The sequence below is a fragment of the Ipomoea nil genome, unplaced genomic scaffold (assembly GCF_001879475.1).
Source record: "Ipomoea nil cultivar Tokyo-kokei standard unplaced genomic scaffold, Asagao_1.1 scaffold1407, whole genome shotgun sequence".
NCBI lineage: Eukaryota > Viridiplantae > Streptophyta > Magnoliopsida > Solanales > Convolvulaceae > Ipomoea > Ipomoea nil.
The window spans coordinates 4,214,813-4,235,968 of record NW_017617835.1 but is presented as its reverse complement, the minus strand read 5'-3'; the positions used below and the strand labels follow the sequence as shown (position 1 = coordinate 4,235,968).

Here is a 21,156-nt window from a genome sequence, read left to right as displayed (position 1 = left end):
GATGACATGAAAGTGCGAAACCAGAGTAAACCAGTGGGAATGACAACAAGTTGCATCGCCGTATCTGGTGTGAAAAGCACCACCGGCTCAAAGCTCCATCAGAGCTTTGACCAGAGGCCCACTGCAAACCACCGAAAGATCACCAAGTAAGGGAAAATTGGAGAAGAAGAGAAGAAACTCTTAGAGATAGATTTTATTTACATCTAATCTAAATCTAAATCTAAAAATATAATCTTATAAAAGGTAATGAAAATTGGTATCATTCATTATGTTGACTTTCCATTAAACATTTTTTTTATTTCATGTTATTAAAGTTGTATTATACATATGGTCTAATGGTACCCGGGTTGGATTTCCATTTGAAAGATTATGAGTTTGAGCCTCAGTGGAGGCGTCGTAAAAAAAAAGTTGTATTATACATTTTCTTCCTTTTATATATATCAAAGTTCACAAGAAATGTACATTTAATTTTTAAATATCAGAATCATACTTCACTTATTCAATTATATATATATATATCTTGTATTTTGAAATTTTCTTTTAACATTATGGCTCTGTTTGGCAGAGTTTATAGCTTATTTTAAGCTACTAATAAACTATAAGCTTTGTTTGGTAATGTTCTCAAAATAAGCTCCTAGCTTAAAATAAGTTCCTAGCTCTCTAACATTTTTTCCATCTTTATCCTTATTATTTTAAAAAAATGATATTATTTACCCTTCCAAATTAAAACCTTCTCTTCTCTTTTATCTGCAACTTTCACCGCAAATATTATTATTATTATTATTATTATTATTATTATTATTATTATTATTATTATTATTATTATTATATTTGCAACAATATTGCTATTTCATTAAGAGATGCTAAATCATGATTATGCTAATAGTTTTATTTCAAAATGTTAATTTTTTTTAAAGACAAAATGTTAAATTTTAATATGTAAACAAACTAATTTAAATTTTATGAAAATGTCTTTTTTAGTCTTTTTACATTTATCAGCTTATCAAAAAGCTAATTTTACCAAACACTTTCAATCATAACAATTAGCTTAACAGCTCTTCAGTTTCAGCTCCGAGCTTTCAACTCCTTTTCATCTTTCAGCTCATAGCTTATAGCTTTTCAGCTAGGTTTACCAAACAGAGCCTATAGGTGCATCAGCAATGACATTTTCGCCATTGCAACAACTTTAGTTTAATGACGTTTGATGTATAATTTGTAGACTATTTAGGTGATACCATTTTCTTCTCGACAAAGAAAAAAAAAAAGAAGAAAGAGAGAGAGTGAGAAGTGAAGAAAATGGAAAATTGGTTATGCAGTCTCCTCTGCTCCCTCTTTGTGATCTTCTTCCTCAAATCTCTCTTCGCTCTTTTCTTCTCCAACAAGAGCCTGCCGCCGGGACCCTTTACCGTTCCCTTGATCGGAAACATCCCATGTCTGCGACGCTCCTTCCGCCCGGAACCCGTTCTGCGGGACCTGAAATCCAAGTACGGTCCTCTCATCACCCTCCGAGTCGGCGCTCGCCCGGAGATACTCATCGCCAACCATTCTCTCGCTCATAAAGCTCTTGTCCAGACCGGCGCCGTGTTTTCGGACCGGCCGAGATCGGCGCCTACGTTTAGACTGCTCAATAGTAATCAGCGTAGTATCAACTCCGCCGCATACGGCCCCACCTGGCGCCTCCTGCGCCGGAATCTTACGTCGGAGATTCTCCAACCTTCTCGGGTTAAGTCTTACTCCAACGCCCGGCAATGGGTTCTCGGAGTTCTTGTCAGAAAACTCCTTAACGACACCTCTGAGACGGGTGTTAAGGTGATTGATCATTTCCAGTACGCCATGTTCTGCTTGCTGGTTTTGATGTGCTTTGGAGACAAGCTGGAAGAACAGCAGATTAGACAAATCCAGGAAATACAGAGAAAAATTATTCTCAGTTTTCCCCGATTTAGTACCCTCAATTCCTGGCCTAGTATTGGGAAGATTCTGTTCCGGAACCGCTGGAAAGAATTGAAACAGCTAGCGAGTGATCGTGAAAACACTTTGGCCCCTTTCATCAAAGCCAGAATTGCGGCCAAAGAACGAGCAAAGGCGGAGAGAAAAAACGAAGATGAAGAAGTGTTGGCTTACGTAGATACACTGATAAAACTAGAGTTGCCGGAGGAGAAACGGAAGCTCAGCTATGGCGAAATGGCGACCCTTTGCTGGGAATTTCTCAACGTCGGCACGGATTCAACCTCCACTGCGCTGCAATGGATCATGGCTAATTTAGTGAAACACCCATCTATTCAAGCTAAACTCTACGAAGAAATCGTGGGAGTTTCCGGAACACCGCCCTCCGCCGCCGCCGACAGTCCCTTACCGGAGGAGGATTTGCAGAGAATGCCATACTTAAAAGCGGTGGTTTTGGAAGGGCTGAGACGCCACCCTCCGGCACATTTTCTGCAGCCACACACTGTAACAGAGGAAGTTAAACTGGAAGGCTATGTAATCCCCAAGAATACATTGATTAATGTCGCGGTGGCTGATCTGGGATGGGATCCGGCGGTGTGGGAGGATCCAATGGAGTTTAAGCCGGAGAGATTCTTGTCCGGCGGAGAAGCATTTGATATAAGTGGAAGCAGAGAAATCAAGATGATGCCTTTCGGTGCAGGGAGGAGAATTTGCCCAGGCTTGGCTTTGTCTCTGCTGCATTTAGAGTACTTTGTGGCTAATCTGGTTTGGCTTTTCCAATGGAAGGGTGTTGAAGGAGATGATGTTGATCTTGCAGAGAAGCATTTGTTCATCACAGTCATGAAACATCCTCTCTGCGTCCATCTCTACCCGCGAAATAAACTCATTTGAACCTGGTACCGATCCCACGTTATGATTCTAGTCCTAAAAAATACTGGAAATCAATCTAAGGTATTCATAGTTGACAGGTTCTGGTCATAAAGGCCAATAACCCTCTTTCATGGAAGTTAAATTTGAACTTTATATATAGTTGCATGACCAATTTGGCTAAGTTATCCAAATGGTATATAAGTTATGTGATAGTGTTTTGTGCATTCTCCAGTAACACCTGTTCTGGTTGTGCTTGGCAGAAAGATAGTTATGCTTTAAAGTTGCTAGTTTTAACATCTGCTTCTACTTGTGCAGTGTGCTAATAGACATAATTTAAGTTTAATTCTTGTTTTCTGATGTTTCTAAAATGTTAATTTAAGCTTTTTGCTGAAACATGGTTTCTTTAGTACACTTTCGTTTAGGAGACGAAGATCCTTCACTTCTAGGGAGACGAAGGTCTTTTTGTCACTATGGTCAAAGACGAAGGGGTCGTCTCCGGCCATGGAGACAAAGACTTCTTCGTCTCCGGTCATGGGGGACAAAGACTTCTTTGTCTCCGCGAAGGGAGTTTTTTTTTTTTTTTTTTTTTTTTTTTGGTTAAATAAAAAAATTAAATAATTAATTTATTTAAAATTATTTTTAAATTTGGTAATCATCAGTATATTTTTTGGTAAATAGGTCATTTTCAATTGAATTGTATGTGTTTGTGTTGTTCAGGGAATTTAATGATTTTTTTAGTTCAATGACCCAATTGCAACTTGGACGACAAATTCAAATGCAATACAAATTACATAATCATGCATCTAATTTAAAAATATTCTATTTTCACTCCTTACTTATATTACAGACTTTGATTCATTTAAAAAGAGTTAATACCATTTGAGATCTTTTGAATATAGTAGTTTTGCCACCCATAATTATTTGACTTTCAAATTGTTATTATTTGTGGTCCAAGTCAATCACTCACGGTTTTTCAATTATAAAATGAATATAGTAGGGTTCCGATTCCGATTGAAATCGCTGGTTATAACCGAATTTAAAAAAAAAAAAAAAAACAAAAACAAAAAAAAAAAACATGAGACCAAAGGCCCAAGAGGCAAAGACCAAAGTTTGATCTTTGCCTCTTCGGCCTTTGGGCCACTGCCCACTACTCAATGCGGCAGTGAGCGCAAATTATGCTGTGCAACCGAATGCACCTTACAAGGTGCATACGGTTGCAAAACGGCGCCGTTTTAGTTAAAAAAAACGCACGTTCCATTTAAAGAAGAAATCAGGTTCGATTCCCGGCAATAGCATTTTTATATATCCAGAAATTCATAACTATATAACCATAATTTCATAACTATATATCCACAATTTCATAACTATATATCCACAATGAATGAATGAAGTAAAAATCCACAATGAATGAATGAATGAAGTAACAATCCACAATGAATGAATGAATGAAGTAAAAATCCACAATGAATGAACTAAATATCCACAATATATGATTGAACTAAATATCCACAATGAATGAACTAAATATCCATAAATTCATAACTATATAACCACAATTTCATAACTATATATCCACAATTTTATAACTATATATCCACAGTGAATGAATGAAGTAAAAATCCACAATGAATGAATGAATGAAGTAAAAATCCACAATGAATGAATGAATGAAGTAAAAATCCACAATGAATGAACTAAATATTCACAATATATGATTGAACTAAATATCCACAATATATGATTGAACTAAATATCCACAATGAATGAACTAAATATCCATAAATTCATAACTATATAACCACAATTTCATAACTATATATCCACAATTTCATAACTATATATCCACAATAATGCTATTGCTGAGAGTCGAACCTGATTTTTTTTTTTTTTAAAGTGGAACGCGCGTTTTTAATCAAAACGACGTCGTTTTGAGCCGTATGCACCATGCGCATGGTACATTCGGTTGCACAGCATAACTATTGGGCAGTGAGGCAGTAGGCCTGCAGCATGGCATTTTTTTCCGGTTTGTTTTCTACGCAAATTATGATTTGCTGTGCAATCGTGTGCACTATGTATGGTGCACACGGTTGCATAAACGACGTCGTTTTGATTAAAAATGCGCGTTTCATTTAAAAGAAAAAAATTCAGATTCAATTCTCGGTAATAGCATTTTTTGTGCATAATTTGAATTATATATCCACAATGAATTAACTAAATATTCACAATGAATGAACTAAATATCCACAGTGAATGAATAACTAAAAATCCAGAATGAATGAACTAAATATCCACAATGAATGGACTAAATATCCACAATGAATGAACTAAAAATCCAGAATGAATGAACAACATAATGCTGTTGAGGGGAATCAAAACTGATTTTTTTTTTTTTTTTATAAATGGGACGCACGTTTTTAGTCAAAACGACGTCATTTTGCAACTGTGTGCACCATGCATGGTGCACACGGTTGCACAGCATAACTATTGGTTTTTTTTTTTAGAGTTAATACCCAAAATGGTCCCTCGACTATGTCATAATTACCAATTTGGTCCTCAACTACCATTCTTTCCCAATTAAGTCATCAACTATGTAACTTTTACTCAATTAAGTCATCAACTATACAATTCTTACCCAATTTAGTCCTCTGTATTAATTTGACTGTTTGTTGACTGTCAAAAGTCGGGATAAAATTATAATTTTACAAGATTTCTCCTTCCTCTCCATTTAGCAGCGCCAAACCATGCAGCAATACACTCCGATCAGATTTCGTTCGTCAAAAAATCGTTGGAAATCAAATTCATGGGTTATCCGATGCATAACCACTACTTCGATACTAACAGGTTTAGAACCCAACCGGAGCTTATTGCTACATGGTTTGGCGCTGCTAAATGAGGAGGAAGGAGAAAACTTGTAAAATTACAACTTTATTTCCACTTTTGACAGTCAACAAACAATCAAATTGACAAAGGACTAAATTGGGTAAAAATTGTATAATTAAGGACTTAATTGGGTAAGAATGATAGTCGAGAACCAAATTGGTAATTACGACATAGTCGAGGGACCAAGTCGCGTATTAAATCAATGAGCTCTCACTAGACCCTGCCTTCTCACTAGAAAACCCGACCCGACCCGCCGTTAAAACCCGCCGCCGATTACTGTTCCGGCGAGCGATCATCACGTAAACACCGACGTTGGATAGCTTAGACCTCGGCGCAGGTCCTGAGGGGCCTCCGCCCCTGATACCACCATTGGAAGGTGGTCCGATGGCTTCAGAGACATCGGAGACAGTCTCCGCGACTGAGAAACCAAGAGCCGACCTTGAGGCGATTGCTGCTGGGCGACGTCTTGAGGACATAGAGGTAGGAGAACTGATGAATGGTGGTCAGCAGAAGACTTATGAGACCATCAATCTTGAGTCCAGGCCACCGGAGTCTCTCTTTGACATTGAAGAGAACGACCCGGATCGGACAGAATCGCAGATTGATCGCGACTTAACTAAGGATGTGGAAATGATGAAAAGTCAACATCAGGCATCAATGGAGGTCTACAAAATCAAAGGAAAGGGGCCACAAATCCAGAAGGAATCGACTGTAGAAATGGTGGAGAAGTGGAGGGACCAAGGGAGAACTAATGACTTGGAAACGAAGGGGGTCTCATTTGTAGACAAACCAAACCTCATTGCAACTACTGGGAAGGCTCCAATGCCAGGAAAGACCAGCAATGCTCAGGAGAAACCAGGTAACCCCTCGAATTTTGCTAAAACTGCTCAGAAAATGGAGAACCCACCAAGTGCTTATGAAAATGCATCAAAGAACTTAGGAAATGTTAGAAGTCAAGTGCAAGGTAATGCTTGGAACCAGAGAGCTCCCATGAACTTCTCAGGTTTATTCAATAAAGATGTGAGCAAGAATGATAATGTATTTGGGGGACTTCCACAGGTTCCTATCACTGATAAGGTTCCTAAGACCCATAGGGGGAAGCCTGCTATTAGATTTGGTAATGAGGAGGTGAAACAGCTCAATTTAATAGAGGACTACCTATTAATAGGTAAGTTCTCTTGGGGAAGGCCATCCTTAGATGAAATAAGGAAATTTTTTACAGCACACTATATCTTGAAGGGCTCCTTAGTGATTGGTTGAATGGATCAAAGACACATTACCCTGGCTTTCACTCAAGAAGCTGACTGCCTGGCATTCCTGATGAGAGACCAGATTCTGATAGAAGGGAGATATCCCATGAGAGTGTTTAGATGGGCTGTTGGATTCAGCACAGAAAAGGAGACATCATTGGCCTCTGTTTGGGTTAGATTTCCACTTTTGAGTCTGAACTTATTTAAAACAGAGGCTTTAAAGCAAGTTTGTAAACCACTTGGGAAATTTCTTGCCCCTGACAATGCTACATTAAACTTTACTAGACCTAGCTATGCAAGAGCTAGGGTGGAAATAGATTTGCTGGCCCCAAGAGTTGATGAAATTTTCATAGGATTCTCAGAGGACCCTGGACAGGAGGACTTGGGGTATTTTCAAAAAGTAGTGTATGAAAGAGTGCCACACTATTGCACAACCTGCTACAAGCAGGGACATTCATCTGAAGTTTGCAGATTGGCAGGTCAGGGTGGACCTGGAAACAGTAGAAGAGAACCTGCAACTGTGAGAGGGAGACCTGAAGGAAAGGGAGGGAATACTGGAGGGAGAATAAGGAGTAGAAGTGGTAATAGGATAAATCAGAAACAAAATGAAAAACAAGAGGGGGAGAATCAGGTTGGGAATACACAGAATCAGAATGTAAAAAAAGGGATAGCTAGTACATCTGGAACAAAGGACAAAGATGGCTTTGAGATTGCCTCACAAGAAGGCACTTATGCTGCAGTAAGGGAAGAGATGGGTAGAGGAAGAGGGGGTTATTATAGGGGCAGAAACCACAAATTGTTGGTGGTGGGGCAGATTGGCAAGAGATTACAAAAAAAGGAGAGGAAAAGGGGCAGGATCAGGGGTCACAGAAGCAGTCCCAAGTACAAGTGAATGAAGAAGAGGAAGAGAAGGGAAAAGTAAAAGATAGTGTGGTGGAGGGAGGATCCTTCCATGCACTAGGGCAAATTGATGAAGAGGGTAATCAAATTAACTCAAATGAGATAGATCCAGGACCATCAGTGGCTGATTCAGATGAGGGCAAAGAAGGGGAATTCGAAGGACAAGAAGATGAAGGCTCAGAAAGGAAAGGGGTCTCAGAAGAATCAGAAGGGGAAAATCAGGAAAATAAGCAAAGAATGAGGGAAGTGGAGAAGGAAAAAGAGAAAGATTATGATAGATTGCATGTTTCACCAGTTGGCACTAGAACAAGATCCCATTTGAATCAGCAACAATCCCAGGTGCAGGAGCAACAACAGAAACCCAACAAGAGGGGCAAAAAGGCCTCTCCCAAGAAGAAAAGATGAAAGTTCTATGTTGGAATGTGAGGGGGGTGGGCTCCCAAGGCTCCCTTCACAGAGTGAGAAACTTGGTGAGAATCTTTAAGCCTGGAATCGTTTGTCTTATTGTGGCTTCAAGCTTGGCCAACAGGTGCTGTGACCTTAACATAATCTTCAACAGAGTTGAGGGGCTTCCAAGAGGCTTTGATCTTCTTCTTGCTCTAGAGGGAGTGCCTCACTTTGTCTTTCTGCCTGGGATGGATAGTATTAGATGATATCCACACAAGGGTCTTGGTTGGGATCTAAGATGTGGGATCCTGGCATCTTGGTTGGAACAAGGGAATAAGGGCTTTTGGAGGGGTTATGAGCTGCCCTCACATCCAAAGAATAGAGAAAAAGGAAGAGTGTTGCAGGGGAGGATCAAGCCCAAGTGATCCCACTCCCAGTGAAGAAATCTGAGGGTGTGGGGGCCTTGGCCTTTAACTTGGAGTTAAGAGATTCTGTGGGAAGGCTGCTATAAGGAAGGAAGCTGTGAGAATAAGGAAAAAAGGAAAAAGAGAGATGGTGAAGTGATAAGAAAGGAAATAAGAGAGGAAAAGAATGAGTGTGAAAAGAGTGGAAGAGAGGGTGCATAAGGAAGGTTTTGAGAGAGATAAGACTTAACATATGTTGCCCCAATGATCCTCAGCTGGTCTTGAGGGGAGAGTGGGCTGGGGGGAACAAGCTGGTGAGGTCTCATGACTGAAGCTTGTTCTGCCTTAGGACCATAGCAGCTTCTGAGTTCTTGGCAGGGTATATGGCCTGGGAAGCATAAAGGGTGAGAGGGGGAAGTGGCCAGTGCTGCTGGCTGAGGCCATTTCTGCTCTTTCCACTTGGCTTATGAAGCCTGCAATCTGATGTTCTAGGCCCTAGGGGATCTATCAGTGAAGCAATTGCTGAGATTGGTCCTGCTAGGTTAAGCTTAACTGCAAATAGCTTAGGGGGGGAATGTGCAAGGGGGAACTGGGCTATGATGCTGAGGTTGCTGAGCCCAGTTCTGCCCGTTGTTGGGGAGGAAACTAAAGAGGATAAGTGGGGGAACAGGCCAGTGAAGCTGAGGCAGCTGAGGCATGTTCTGGATGGCTTGTATCCCTACCTATGAAGCTAGCTAGCTGAGGTATTGGACCTTGAATATGATTGTTAAGGGAGTATGGATCTATGAGGCTACTTAGCTGAGATTTATGCTCCCTTTGGCCCAATGATGGGCTGCTAGCTGAGGCAGCTTCTGAGGGCATTCAGCTTGGGTGGGAACTGGCAGTTGAATACTGTGCAGATGTTGTTTGGTGGATCTACGTTAATGTAGAGATGAAGCCATTAGCTTTTTTTGCAGGTAGGTGGAAGCTTGAAGAAGAAGACCCCCTTGCCTTACTTTGCTTTAAGAACTCCCGACCCCCCTTTTGTGTGCATATCTTGTATCTTAAAGGAAAAATGGCTTTAGAAGAGATTCTTAGGTAGTTTTTTAGCCTTGGAAGTCCATTCTGGCCTGTGTTATGAATGGGGGTCTTGATTGGCTCCAAGTATGGCATACACTCGGAGTTGGGAGTGCTTTTAGCTTGAGGGGATCCATAGGTTTAAAAGAATCAGAGAGAAATGTAAGGAAATTTGGAGGAGGGCGAAATAAGGGGATTTGAGGGAAAGGAAAAGAATAGTGGATTTCGGAAAAAAAAAAAAAAAAACAACACAACAGAAGAAAAAAGCAATTTTGCTGGCAAAAGAGAAGGGAGGGGTGAGATGGTGGATACCCATTGCTTAGGTCAGGGCTGCAAAGGCTCCCCGGGCCTAAAACACGGTACGCCGTGCCGTGGGAGTCGGCCCTTGGCCTAAGGGTGGTGGGAAGGGATCCATTGCTCCTGTCGGGACCTCAAAAGTCTCCCCGGGTAAAACATAGTGCGCTATGCCGAGGGGGGTTGGTCTTGGGCACGAGGGTGGAAGGAGGTGAGTGCTACCGCTTAAGCCGGGACCCGTAAAGTCCCCCCGGACTAAAACACGGTACGCCGTGCCGGTGGGGATGGGTCTTTGACTTAAGGGTAGTAGGGATAGGATAGGATAGTTGGATCTCCATGAGCTTAGGCACCATTCCCATCACTTGTGTGGGACGGGGAGCCTTTTACAGACGAGGTTTGTGAATGAGTTGGTGAGGTTTGGGCTTTCAAGGCTTGAACTTACCTTTTGATCTCTTTGTGAGCCATTTTGGCCCTATGATTTTGATATAGTAGACTTAGATGGTTGGGAGTTCTACACTTTGATGGGGGTGGTCACTTTAGGGCCACCTCTTGTATTTATTTAGATGGTTGTTTTGTTTTGTTATGGCCGAAATGGCCAAAGACTTGTTTTGAGCCATAGTCCACTTTTGGGGCTATGGCGTATGCTTGTAGACTCTTGGTTTGGAAATAGAATAAATGCACAGTTTTTTTTAAAAAAAAAATCTAAAAAAAAAAAAAAAAAAAAAAAAAACTCTTTTTTTTATTTTAACAAACCTTAACCGGAACTTTATTGGTTTCGGTTTCAGTTGTACAATGCACGATTCCGGTTTGAACCGAACCGTAGTCACCCCTTATTAAGAGGTCTCAAGTTTGAACCTCAGTATGGAGGCTTTGACTTTTTGTGTTTTAGTATGTTACGTTACTAAAGTAATATCGCCATGCTTTTCTAAAAAAAAAAATAAATAAAAACCCCATAAAATACATTTCAAGACTACAAAAGAGTATAAAAAGAAATAGAAGAGGTAAGAAAAATAATTTTTAAAAAATTGTCTCCATGGATTTAGACTACTTGTCAATTGAATTTACATGCAGTGAATCATGCATGATTTAAGTGGCAGGATTATTATTTAAAAAAAAGGCTAAATTAAGTAAACAAAAAAGCATTGATAATATATAATCTAATAAATTAAATGAAATTAGTATATGATATATAAACTTATAGAATTAACTAATGAAATATGATATGACAAATTGATTGGACAAAAAAATATAAGGATCGATCGAATTAATATTTTAACCATTTATATCTTTGTTGGTTTCATGACTACAAGATATTCAACAGTAGACCAGCATTACTGTATATCCAATGAATAATGCATGGTATGTTTGAACAATATCGTATAATAATGGAATAATAATGACTTTATGAACAATGCGCATGCACCAGTAAAATAATTAGAGAAAAGAGGTGAGTCATAAATGGACTACTTAAATATCAAGTCTCAAACAAAGATTTTTTCTAGACATGTAAGGTCATTCTACCAAGATGGATTATCACTTACACAACATGAACAAAATATTAATTGATAATATGAGGGGATAATAATAAAGAAGACGAAGATTTTATGTGGAAACCCCAAAATGATAAAAACTACGGGCAAAGAAGAAGGTATTTTCACTATAAGGAGAATATTACAATCTCTTTCTATGTAGTAAAGAGGAAACTATAAAGAGTTTCTCACTTGCTAGGAGAATAATAATAGCTATAAGAGGGAAAGTTTGAGTGATTTTGATATTGATGAGAATAGTAGATGGCTATGTATTTATAGTTGAGATTTAAGGTCCAATCTTGTAAATAACTTAAAGTTCAGAGTAATAAAAAGAAATTATTTTCCATCCACTTTAATAATTTATCTATAAATATATTTTCAATTCTTTTCCATAATTTGCCACCAACTCCTAAGTTGTCTTCAAGCTTATGTAATATATTCTCCAAAGTTAATAACATTACCTTGTAAAAATTTAGGTATTATTGCCTTCCATGCCATTTTTTACCAAGGTAACATCCAAATCAAGCTTGATAGTCTTCATAAAAGTTCTAGCCCTTTGAGTTATCTTTCTACTGGTTTATGAATCATTTGATTTGGACATTCTTGTGCCGAGATCAAGGTTGCAGTAGGCGCTAGGCGCTAGTCGGGCGGCCGGGCAGCGCCTAGCGCCTAGGCGGTCTAGGCGGCGCCTAGGCGGATTCTAGGCGGGGCTAGGCGGGCACCAAAAAAATTAAAAAAAATAGTGACAGACTTGTAGTTCGACAATTATAATGAGGTTGTTTTCAACGTTCACTCAAATAACACATCTAAATAAATGAAATAATGATAATTTATAAGTCATAATGTCATAATAATATTAAAATCAATAATTAATGAAAGACGACATCGGTCAAAATCAGTCAAAATCAGACAAAATCGGTCAAAATTGGTCAAAAACGGTCAAAATCGGACGAAATCGGTCGACTCGGCCGAGTTGGCCGAGTTGACCGACTCGGCCGAGTTTGACCGCCTAGGCCGCCTAGCGGCCGCCCAGGCCGCCTAGGCCGCCTAGCGGCCGCCCAGGCCGCCTAGGCGGCCGCCTAGGCGGCCGACCGAGTTTTGGCCGCCTATAGGCCAAAACTCCAAGGTAAGTGGCCGCCTAGCGCCTAGGCGGGCGCCTAGGCGGCTAGGCGGCCGAGTTTTACATCACTGGCCGAGATATGATTAAAACACTGCACCATCAATAAATTGGGCAAGAAATACATGCAGCTTCATGCCATTTTAATTTGCTCCAATTCATCATTCCTTAATTATATCTTCAAAATTTTGATTGGGCTGATTATATAAGCTGGATCGCTCTATATATATATATATATATATATATATATATATATATATATATATATATATATATATATTGAGCCTTCATTAAACATCTAATAGAAATATACAGACAAATCACTCTTGATTGATCATCCAGGCCAAAATATTTGATCAAGCTCCAGCGTCTCATCTGTTCATAAACTACTTTCTCAACCAACTGACTGAAACACAAAGAGTAAATGGCGCCTCCACTGAGACTCGAACCCACTCCCTTCCATATGGAAGTGCAACCCAACAGTCTCTATTTTGCAATACTATTAGTTAACAGAATTATGATAGGAGGATTTATTTTTTTTCATAAAAAATGTAATGTACATTATTATAAACATCATGTACACCTCTTTTAGCATTTTTTTTTAAAAGGGGGACAACCCAACTAAGGACAACATTGATTCACACGTATAAGGGTTTTATATTACCGTACGCACAAATAATTCAATTAATTTTTTTGGATTGTAGATTGTAGACAGTGACACATAATCATCAAGTTCTAGCAGTTGCAGTATGAGAGTTTCACCAAATGAGCACTTGACACTGGTCTTCCTATCTAATGAGTTGTTGAAGTACCGTAATTTGCCCTTTTATTATCTTGTTGGATAGAGATGTTGAGCCCTGAAATTTCATTAGCAACACGAGTGCAGGCATATACATGATTAGTACCATTCATTTATGTCTAGCTTTCCATCAAATATTATTGTAATCATGCTATAAAATTGCACTATATACGCCATATTTTTCAATATATTATTTAATATGTTTATTTAGGTATAAATTATATAAAAATATTCAAATAAATAAAACATTAGAAATAATGTTGGATAATTATAAATGATTTGTATTCGTATTCTTCAAGTACAAGATGATACTTTACCATCATTCAAAACTCCCTACACTACTTTAGTTTAAATGTTTAATGTGATATGCATCCTGCAACATGGAATTTGCGTTCAATTTTGTGAGTATAGTATGCTTAATAATTTTAATTGTACGTGCATCGCTAATGATAAGCGTTTGATCTAAAGTGTCATCGAATCAATCACATAAAAATGGGACGGTGAGAGTACAACGATTGACAATAAAAGAAAAGAGAAGTTGTTTGACGTCTAACTTGATGTCACTAGAAACATGAATGAGAAAAAGGCTCGAGATGATGTAAGGTATAAATTGAATCTCTTGTGCATACATGAAGACAATGGTCTAACTGTTGAACTGATTGCACAACTCGCGATTTCCTCTAGAGTGGCTCTAGAAATAGAGTCTTATGGAATTAAGATTAGCCCGACAAAATTAGTATCACCAAAGTATTTTTAATTATTATTATTATTATTATTATTATTATTATTATTATTATATATATATATATATATATATATATATATATAATATATATATATATATAAATAATTGAATAGGCAACATGCCAAAAAAAGTCAATCGAACAAATTTAGCTGGTAGATGGACTTATTTGACACTTAATTTAATTCGTGGTGAGAATTGAGCACTTAGCAGTAATAGATGGACCTATTTGATACTTTGCCTATTTTTTTTTATTAAAAAGAAAGGAAATACCCTTTCTTTACAATACACTGAGATTTAAACCCTACACCTCCCGCATAGGAGAGCAACCGGATACCACTGGACCACAATTAGAGACATCAAAATGACTTTTGCATACCAAGTTAAACCCACCAAAAAATCATTTTACAGTTAGGGACATCTAAATGAGTTTTGCCTACCACGTTAACAGTGCCAAAATGACAAAATTAAATACCCTCATGTTAACAAAAGAAAACATTGAAGCGTGATTCATGTTTTCAGAGACAATGGAACACTGGCAATGCACACTCCTCTATTCCCTCATTGTCGTCTTCTTCCTCAGATCTCTTTTCGCTCTATTCTTCTCCGGTAAACCCAACAAGAGGTTGCCGCCGGGACCCTTTACCGTTCCGTTGATCGAAAACGTCCCATGGCTGCGACGCACATTCCGCCTGGAACCCATTCTCCGGGACCTCAAATCCAAGTACGGTCCTCTCATCACCCTCCGACCCGGCGCTCGCCCGGAGATATTCATCGCAAACCATTCTCTCGCTCATCAAGCTCTTGTCCAGAACGGCGCCGTGTTTTCCGACCGGCCGGTGTCGGCGCCTGTGATTAGGCTGCTCAGTAGTAATCAGCGTAATATCAGCTCCGCCGCCTACGGCCCTACCTGGCGCCTCCTGCGCCGGAATCTTACGTCGGAGATTCTCCACCCTTCTCGGGTTAAGGCTTACTCGAACGCCCGGCAATGGGTTCTCGGAGTTCTCGTCAGAAAACTCGTTAACGACGGCTCTGAGTCGGGCGTTAAGGTGATTGATCATTTCCAGTACGCCATGTTCTGCTTGCTGGTTTTGATGTGCTTTGGAGATAAGCTGGAAGAACAGCAGATTAGACAAATCGAGGAAATACAGAGAAAAATTATTCTCAGTTTTTCCCGATTTAGTATCCTCAATTCCTGGCCAGCTAGTATTGGGAAGATTCTGTTCCGGAATCGCTGGAAAGAATTGGAAGAACTAGCCCGTGATCGTGAAAACACTTTGGCCCCTTTCATCAAAGCCCGAATTGAGGCCAAACAACGAGATGAAGTGTTGGCTTATGTAGATACACTGATAAAACTAGAGTTGCCGGAGGAGAAACGGAAGCTCAGCTATGGCGAAATGGCGACCCTTTGCTGGGAATTTCTCAACGTCGGCACGGATTCAACCTCCACTGCGCTGCAATGGATCATGGCTAATTTAGTGAAACACCCATCTATTCAAGCTAAACTCTACGAAGAAATCGTGGGAGTTTCCGGAACACCGCCGGAGGGGGTGAAAGAGGAGGATTTGCAGAGAATGCCATACTTAAAAGCGGTGGTTTTGGAAGGGCTGAGACGCCACCCTCCGGCACATTTCCTGCAGCCACACACTGTAACAGAGGAAGTTGAACTGGAAGGCTATGTAATCCCCAAGAATTCAGTGATTCATTTCACGGTGGCTGATCTGGGATGGGACCCGGGGGTGTGGGAGGATCCCATGGAGTTTAAGCCGGAGAGATTCTTGTCCGGGCGAGAAGCATTTGATATAAGTGGAAACAGAGAAATCAAGATGATGCCTTTCGGTGCAGGGAGGAGAATTTGCCCAGGCTTGGCTTTGTCTCTGCTGCATTTAGAGTACTTTGTGGCTAATCTGGTTTGGGTTTTCGAATGGAAGGGTGTTGAAGGAGATGATGTTGATCTTTCAGAGAAGCAAGTGTTCACCACTGTCATGAAACATCCTCTCCGCGCCCATCTCTACCCGCGAAATCAACCTGGTAACTCTGCTGATTAAGTTATCATCAAACTCTTTGGATTTTCTCTGCAGATGCTATGTAAGTTGCGTGACACTGTTCTTTAAAGTGCACTAAATAAATAAATTTAAGTTATTTATACTTGATTGGCTCAAAACTGCAACCTCATGTTACCAAGCCAACTATCTGATCAACTTAAATAAGTTGTACCTAATAGTTGCTTGATAAGGACAGTTTTTACACATCTATCAAATATTAAATCATAGAGTATACAGTTTAGATATCGTTCCACTAAAGATGACTCTTGTAATGTTAGGAATTGATGTAAAGCGGACTTCAGCACAAGTTAAAAGTTATCTTTATAGGAGCTAGACATATCCTTAATGAGTTGGTTTGATATGGTTAGGCTAATAACAAATAAGACAAGTAATTAAATTATTCAAAATTTATATCCTTATAGAAGCTAGACATATCCTTAATGAGTTGGTTTGATATGGTTTGATATAGTTAGGCTAATAAGAAATAAGACAAGTAATTAAATTATTCAAAAAATTAACAAAAACTTCAATCTACTTTCAGATGAACAGCAATCCGTGAAATGCCAGCTATATACATTAGATCATTACTATGACATATTAACTTTAAGGGAAAATGACATTTTTTTCTTCTGAATTATATACTTATAACACTTTTTTCTTCTAAATTATTCATGTAAGTATATTAGTCTTCTCAATTATTCGGTTTCTCCCTGATATATTAAATTGACATTTTTACCCATAAAGTAAACATTTTATTTATTTTTCTTCTCCAACAAATTATTGTGTATACGTATGGATGACCACGGTTCGATTCGAACTGAACCGAACACTATAGCAATCTAATTAAAAGTTTTCGGTTATGATTCAGATCCAGAATTCAATATTTGGGGTTCAACCATTTGAAAAGAATAATTTGTTGGAGAAGAAAAATAAATAAACAATTAATAGTGGTCAAATAAATCAAAATTGGCCTATAGGCCAACTTTTTACCAAACAGGGCCAAAATGTTTACTTTAAGGGTAGAGATTTCAATTTAATATATTGGGAAGGGAGGGAGGGAGGGAGGGGGGGGGGGGGGAGGGGGGTGAACGGTCACTTTTAGCATAATTGAGGGGACTAATAAACTTACATAAATAATTTAAGGAGAAAATGTACTATAAACATATAATTCGGGGTGAGGGGGGAATGTCATTTTACTTTATAATTTTTTTGGAAAATAAAAACCACATGCAGTCCCGACAATAATCATATCCTGGACCAGGGCGAATGTAGCAACATGCACCTAACACATATTTTTTTCTCCTTAATTTATTTTTCTTTTATCTTTTTGTACAAATAAAATTAATGTATAAAAATATATATATATATATATATATATATATATATATATATATATACACACACACATAAAGTCATTACTTTAGTGTAATATTTACATAATATACAAGAAATTTTATTTTTATAAACATATAGAATGGACATTATAAACTTATTACATATGATGTACGTGTAGTTTAGTGTTGTGAATATAGCAAATGATAAATGTTGAGGGGGGTTCCTTGTGCGCGGTGAGCAAAGGTCTAGCCTTTGTGATTCATGTTCAGTTGAGTCACCATGATTTACATCATCCCAAATGTTCTGTCGGGCCGGGATGTGGGGAGCCCATAGAGTTGGGGTTCAATCTTTAAGAAGAATAAATGTTATTAAACAAGATGCACATCTAATGTGATTTTATGTAAATTAAGCTATGTTTTATAACATATAAAAGGAACATTATGAACATACTACATAATAAATGTAAATAGATATAGTGTACTTGTAATTTAATGTTTATGTAGATGTTATTAAACATGATATTCCTATAGTGTAATATTTATAGACATTATTACGTTTTGTTTTTATGAACATATAGAAGCAAAAATTTACGACAAAATGAATATAAATACACATATATGATGTAATTTGAACATGTGATCTTTTAAGAATGAGCATCTCTTCCCAGGCAATTTATATCCTACACCACGGCGCGCGTTGCACTATGCACCCAGATGCAAAACGATGTCGTTTTAATTATTATTATTTTTTGAAATTTCCCGCCCCAGTAAATGGCAGTAGTTTTTTCTTAAAAAAAAAATCCGCTGTTCAAGAATGTACATAATGTTATACTAGAATACACATAATGTTATACATGAATGTACATAATTATGTAACAAAATATACATACTCTTTTTAAAAGATAATACACATAATCTAACATAATACATAATAAACATAAACTTTTAACATAATACACATCAACTCTTAACATAATACACACAAATTTTCTGATTCGGATGTACATAATTGTATAAAAAGAATGTACATAATTGTATAAAAAATACACATAACTGTATGAACCAATACACATAACGTTGTGAACAAATACACATAATCTCAGCAACTTCCTACTGCGCCTCCCAACACTACCCCAAAACAACGTCGTTTTGGGAGGCGCGCGACGCACAGTGCTATGTGCGCCGTGGTGTAGGATATAACGATTGCTCTTCCCATGGCTACTTAATAGGGCCCCCAAAATTTGGGGGGCCCAACTATTAAAAAAAATTGAATATATGTATATTAGATATAGTATGATTTTTAATGTAAAAATTTACTTGAAAATTGAGGTCCAATCACTTGAAAGCATCGAATATAAACAAAAATGGAAGTTGGTAATTTGATTATGATTAGAATTAGGCAAGGCAATTTGAGTGTGATTAGAATTAGGCAAGGCAATTTGAGTATGATTAGGGAAGGGTGGCATGAAGACAATTTGAAATAAATTCATAACCTTAGCATGTAAGAGCTAGTTATTTAATAAGTTCGAAGATCAGAAGATCGTCAACAATTTTTCGACAATTTTAATTTTCAAATAAGTTTACAATTTTAATTTTGACATCTCTTCAACTCTTTTAAGTCTCAATGTTACATTGTTGGGATCAAATATCTTACCTTGTAAGAGAGAGTAAATTAATTAGCTTTAATTGCAATTGAAAATGAGATTTTAAAAAAACGTTGATATCAAAATTCAAAAGTGTTCACGTGTGGTGCCTAAACTCAATAATTTTATTTGTAGGTGCGTCAGTAGTGACGTCTCCGCCGTTACACATCTATAAATAGTATAACTGACGGGACAAGTTTATCCACTACTCCGACCATAGCGAGAGATTGATAGTTACGTTTTAGACAAAAATGGAAAATTGGTTATTCACACTCCTATGCACCCTCTTTGTCGTCTTCTTCCTTAAATCTCTCGTCGCGTTTTTCTTCTCCGGTAAGAGGCTCCCGCCGGGACCCTTTACCTTTCCATTGATCGGAAACTTCCTATGGATGCGACGCTCCTTCTTCCTGGAACCCATTCTCCGGGACCTCAAATCCAAGTACGGCCCTCTCATCTCCCTCCGAGTCGGCTCTCGCCTCGCGATATTTATCGCCAACCATTCTCTCGCTCATAAAGCTCTTGTCCAGAACGGCGCCGTTTTCTCCGACCGGCCGGTTTCGGCGCCGGCGACTAGGCTGCTGAATTGTAATCAGCGGAATATCAGCTCCGCCGCGTACGGCCCTACCTGGCGCCTCCTCCGCCGGAATCTTACGTCGGAGATTCTCCACCCTTCTCGGGTTAAGGCTTACTCGAACGCCCGGCAATGGGTTCTCGGAGTTCTCGTCGGAAAACTCCGTAACGACGGCTCTGAGTCGGGTGTTAAGGTGATTGATCATTTCCAGTACGCCATGTTTTGCTTGCTGGTTTTGATGTGCTTTGGGGATAAGCTGGAAGAAGAGAAGATTAGAAAAATCGGGGAAATACAGAGAAAATTCATTCTCAGTTTTCCCCGATTTAATATCCTGAATTTCTGGCCCAGTATTGGAAAGATTGTGTTCCGGAAACGCTGGAAAGAGTTGAAACAAGTCGCCCTTGATCGGGAAAACACTCTAACCCCTTTCATCAAAGCCAGAATCGAGGCCAAAGAACGGGGAAACGAAAAAGATTTAGTCTTGGCTTATGTAGATACACTGATAAAGCTAGAGTTGCCGGAGGAGAAACGGAAGCTCAGCTATGGCGAAATGGTGGCCCTTTGCGGGGAATTTCTCAACGCCGGCACGGATACAACCTCCACCGCGCTGCAATGGATCATGGCGAATTTAGTGAAGCACCCATCAATTCAAGCAAAACTCTATTCAGAAATCCTGGGAGTGATCGGAGCACCGCCGGAGGAGGGGGTGAAAGAGGAGGATTTGCAAAGAATGCCGTACTTAAAAGCGGTGGTTTTGGAAGGGCTGAGACGCCACCCTCCGGCGCATTTCGTGCTGCCACACTCGGTGACCGAGGAAGTTGAACTCGAAGGCTATGTAATCCCCAAGAACGCAGTGATTAATTTCATGGTGGCGGATCTGGGATGGGACCCGAAGGTGTGGGACGATCCGATGGAGTTTAAGCCCGAGAGATTCTTTAGTGAAGAAGCATTTGATATAACTGGAAGCAGAGAGATCAAAATGATGCCTTTTGGTGCCGGGAGGAGAATTTGCCCCGGCTTGGCTTTGGCTCTGCTGCATTTAGAGTTCTTTGTGGCTAATCTGGTTTGGTTTTTCGAATGGAAGGGTGTTGAAGGAGATGATGTTGATCTTGCAGAGAAGCAAGAGTTCACCTTTGTCATGAAACATCCTCTTCGGGCCCATCTCAACCCGCGAAATCAACTCGTTTGAAGCTGGTAACTCTGCTATATAACAGCTCGAAAATCACTTTAGGCTGTTCATAGTTGACTGGCTCAGATCGAGAAGGTCAGGATTCAGGAGCCAACTGTCTGACCAACTCGACTGGGGTTATCCTGGCACCTGCATCTACTTGTGTAGTTGTGCTAATAGACATAAATAAAGTTTAATTCTTGTTTCCTCAAGTGGTTTGTTT

General features: G+C 39.1%; 4 protein-coding genes across 4 annotated transcripts; all 4 read left to right on the top strand.

The window, feature by feature from the left end:
* Positions 1–1,296: 1,296 nt before the first annotated feature.
* Positions 1,297–21,142, top strand: LOC109186253 (cytochrome P450 89A2-like). The gene is made up of 3 exons (XM_019336179.1): positions 1,297–2,845; positions 16,247–16,275; positions 20,979–21,142. Exon 1 carries the CDS (start codon positions 1,297–1,299, stop codon positions 2,833–2,835), a length of 1,539 nt encoding a protein of 512 aa, XP_019191724.1. The 3' UTR covers positions 2,836–2,845; positions 16,247–16,275; positions 20,979–21,142.
* On the top strand, positions 6,955–8,249 carry LOC109186252 (ABC transporter F family member 4-like). The gene is made up of 2 exons (XM_019336178.1): positions 6,955–7,699; positions 7,759–8,249. The coding sequence occupies exons 1-2, from the start codon at positions 6,955–6,957 to the stop codon at positions 8,247–8,249; spliced, it is 1,236 nt and encodes a 411-aa protein (XP_019191723.1).
* Positions 14,690–16,220, top strand: LOC109186251 (cytochrome P450 89A2-like). The gene has a single exon (XM_019336177.1). It carries the CDS (start codon positions 14,700–14,702, stop codon positions 16,218–16,220), a length of 1,521 nt encoding a protein of 506 aa, XP_019191722.1. The 5' UTR covers positions 14,690–14,699.
* On the top strand, positions 19,405–21,142 carry LOC109186367 (cytochrome P450 89A2-like). The gene has a single exon (XM_019336314.1). It carries the CDS (start codon positions 19,446–19,448, stop codon positions 20,952–20,954), a length of 1,509 nt encoding a protein of 502 aa, XP_019191859.1. The 5' UTR covers positions 19,405–19,445; the 3' UTR covers positions 20,955–21,142.
* Positions 21,143–21,156: the final 14 nt, after the last annotated feature.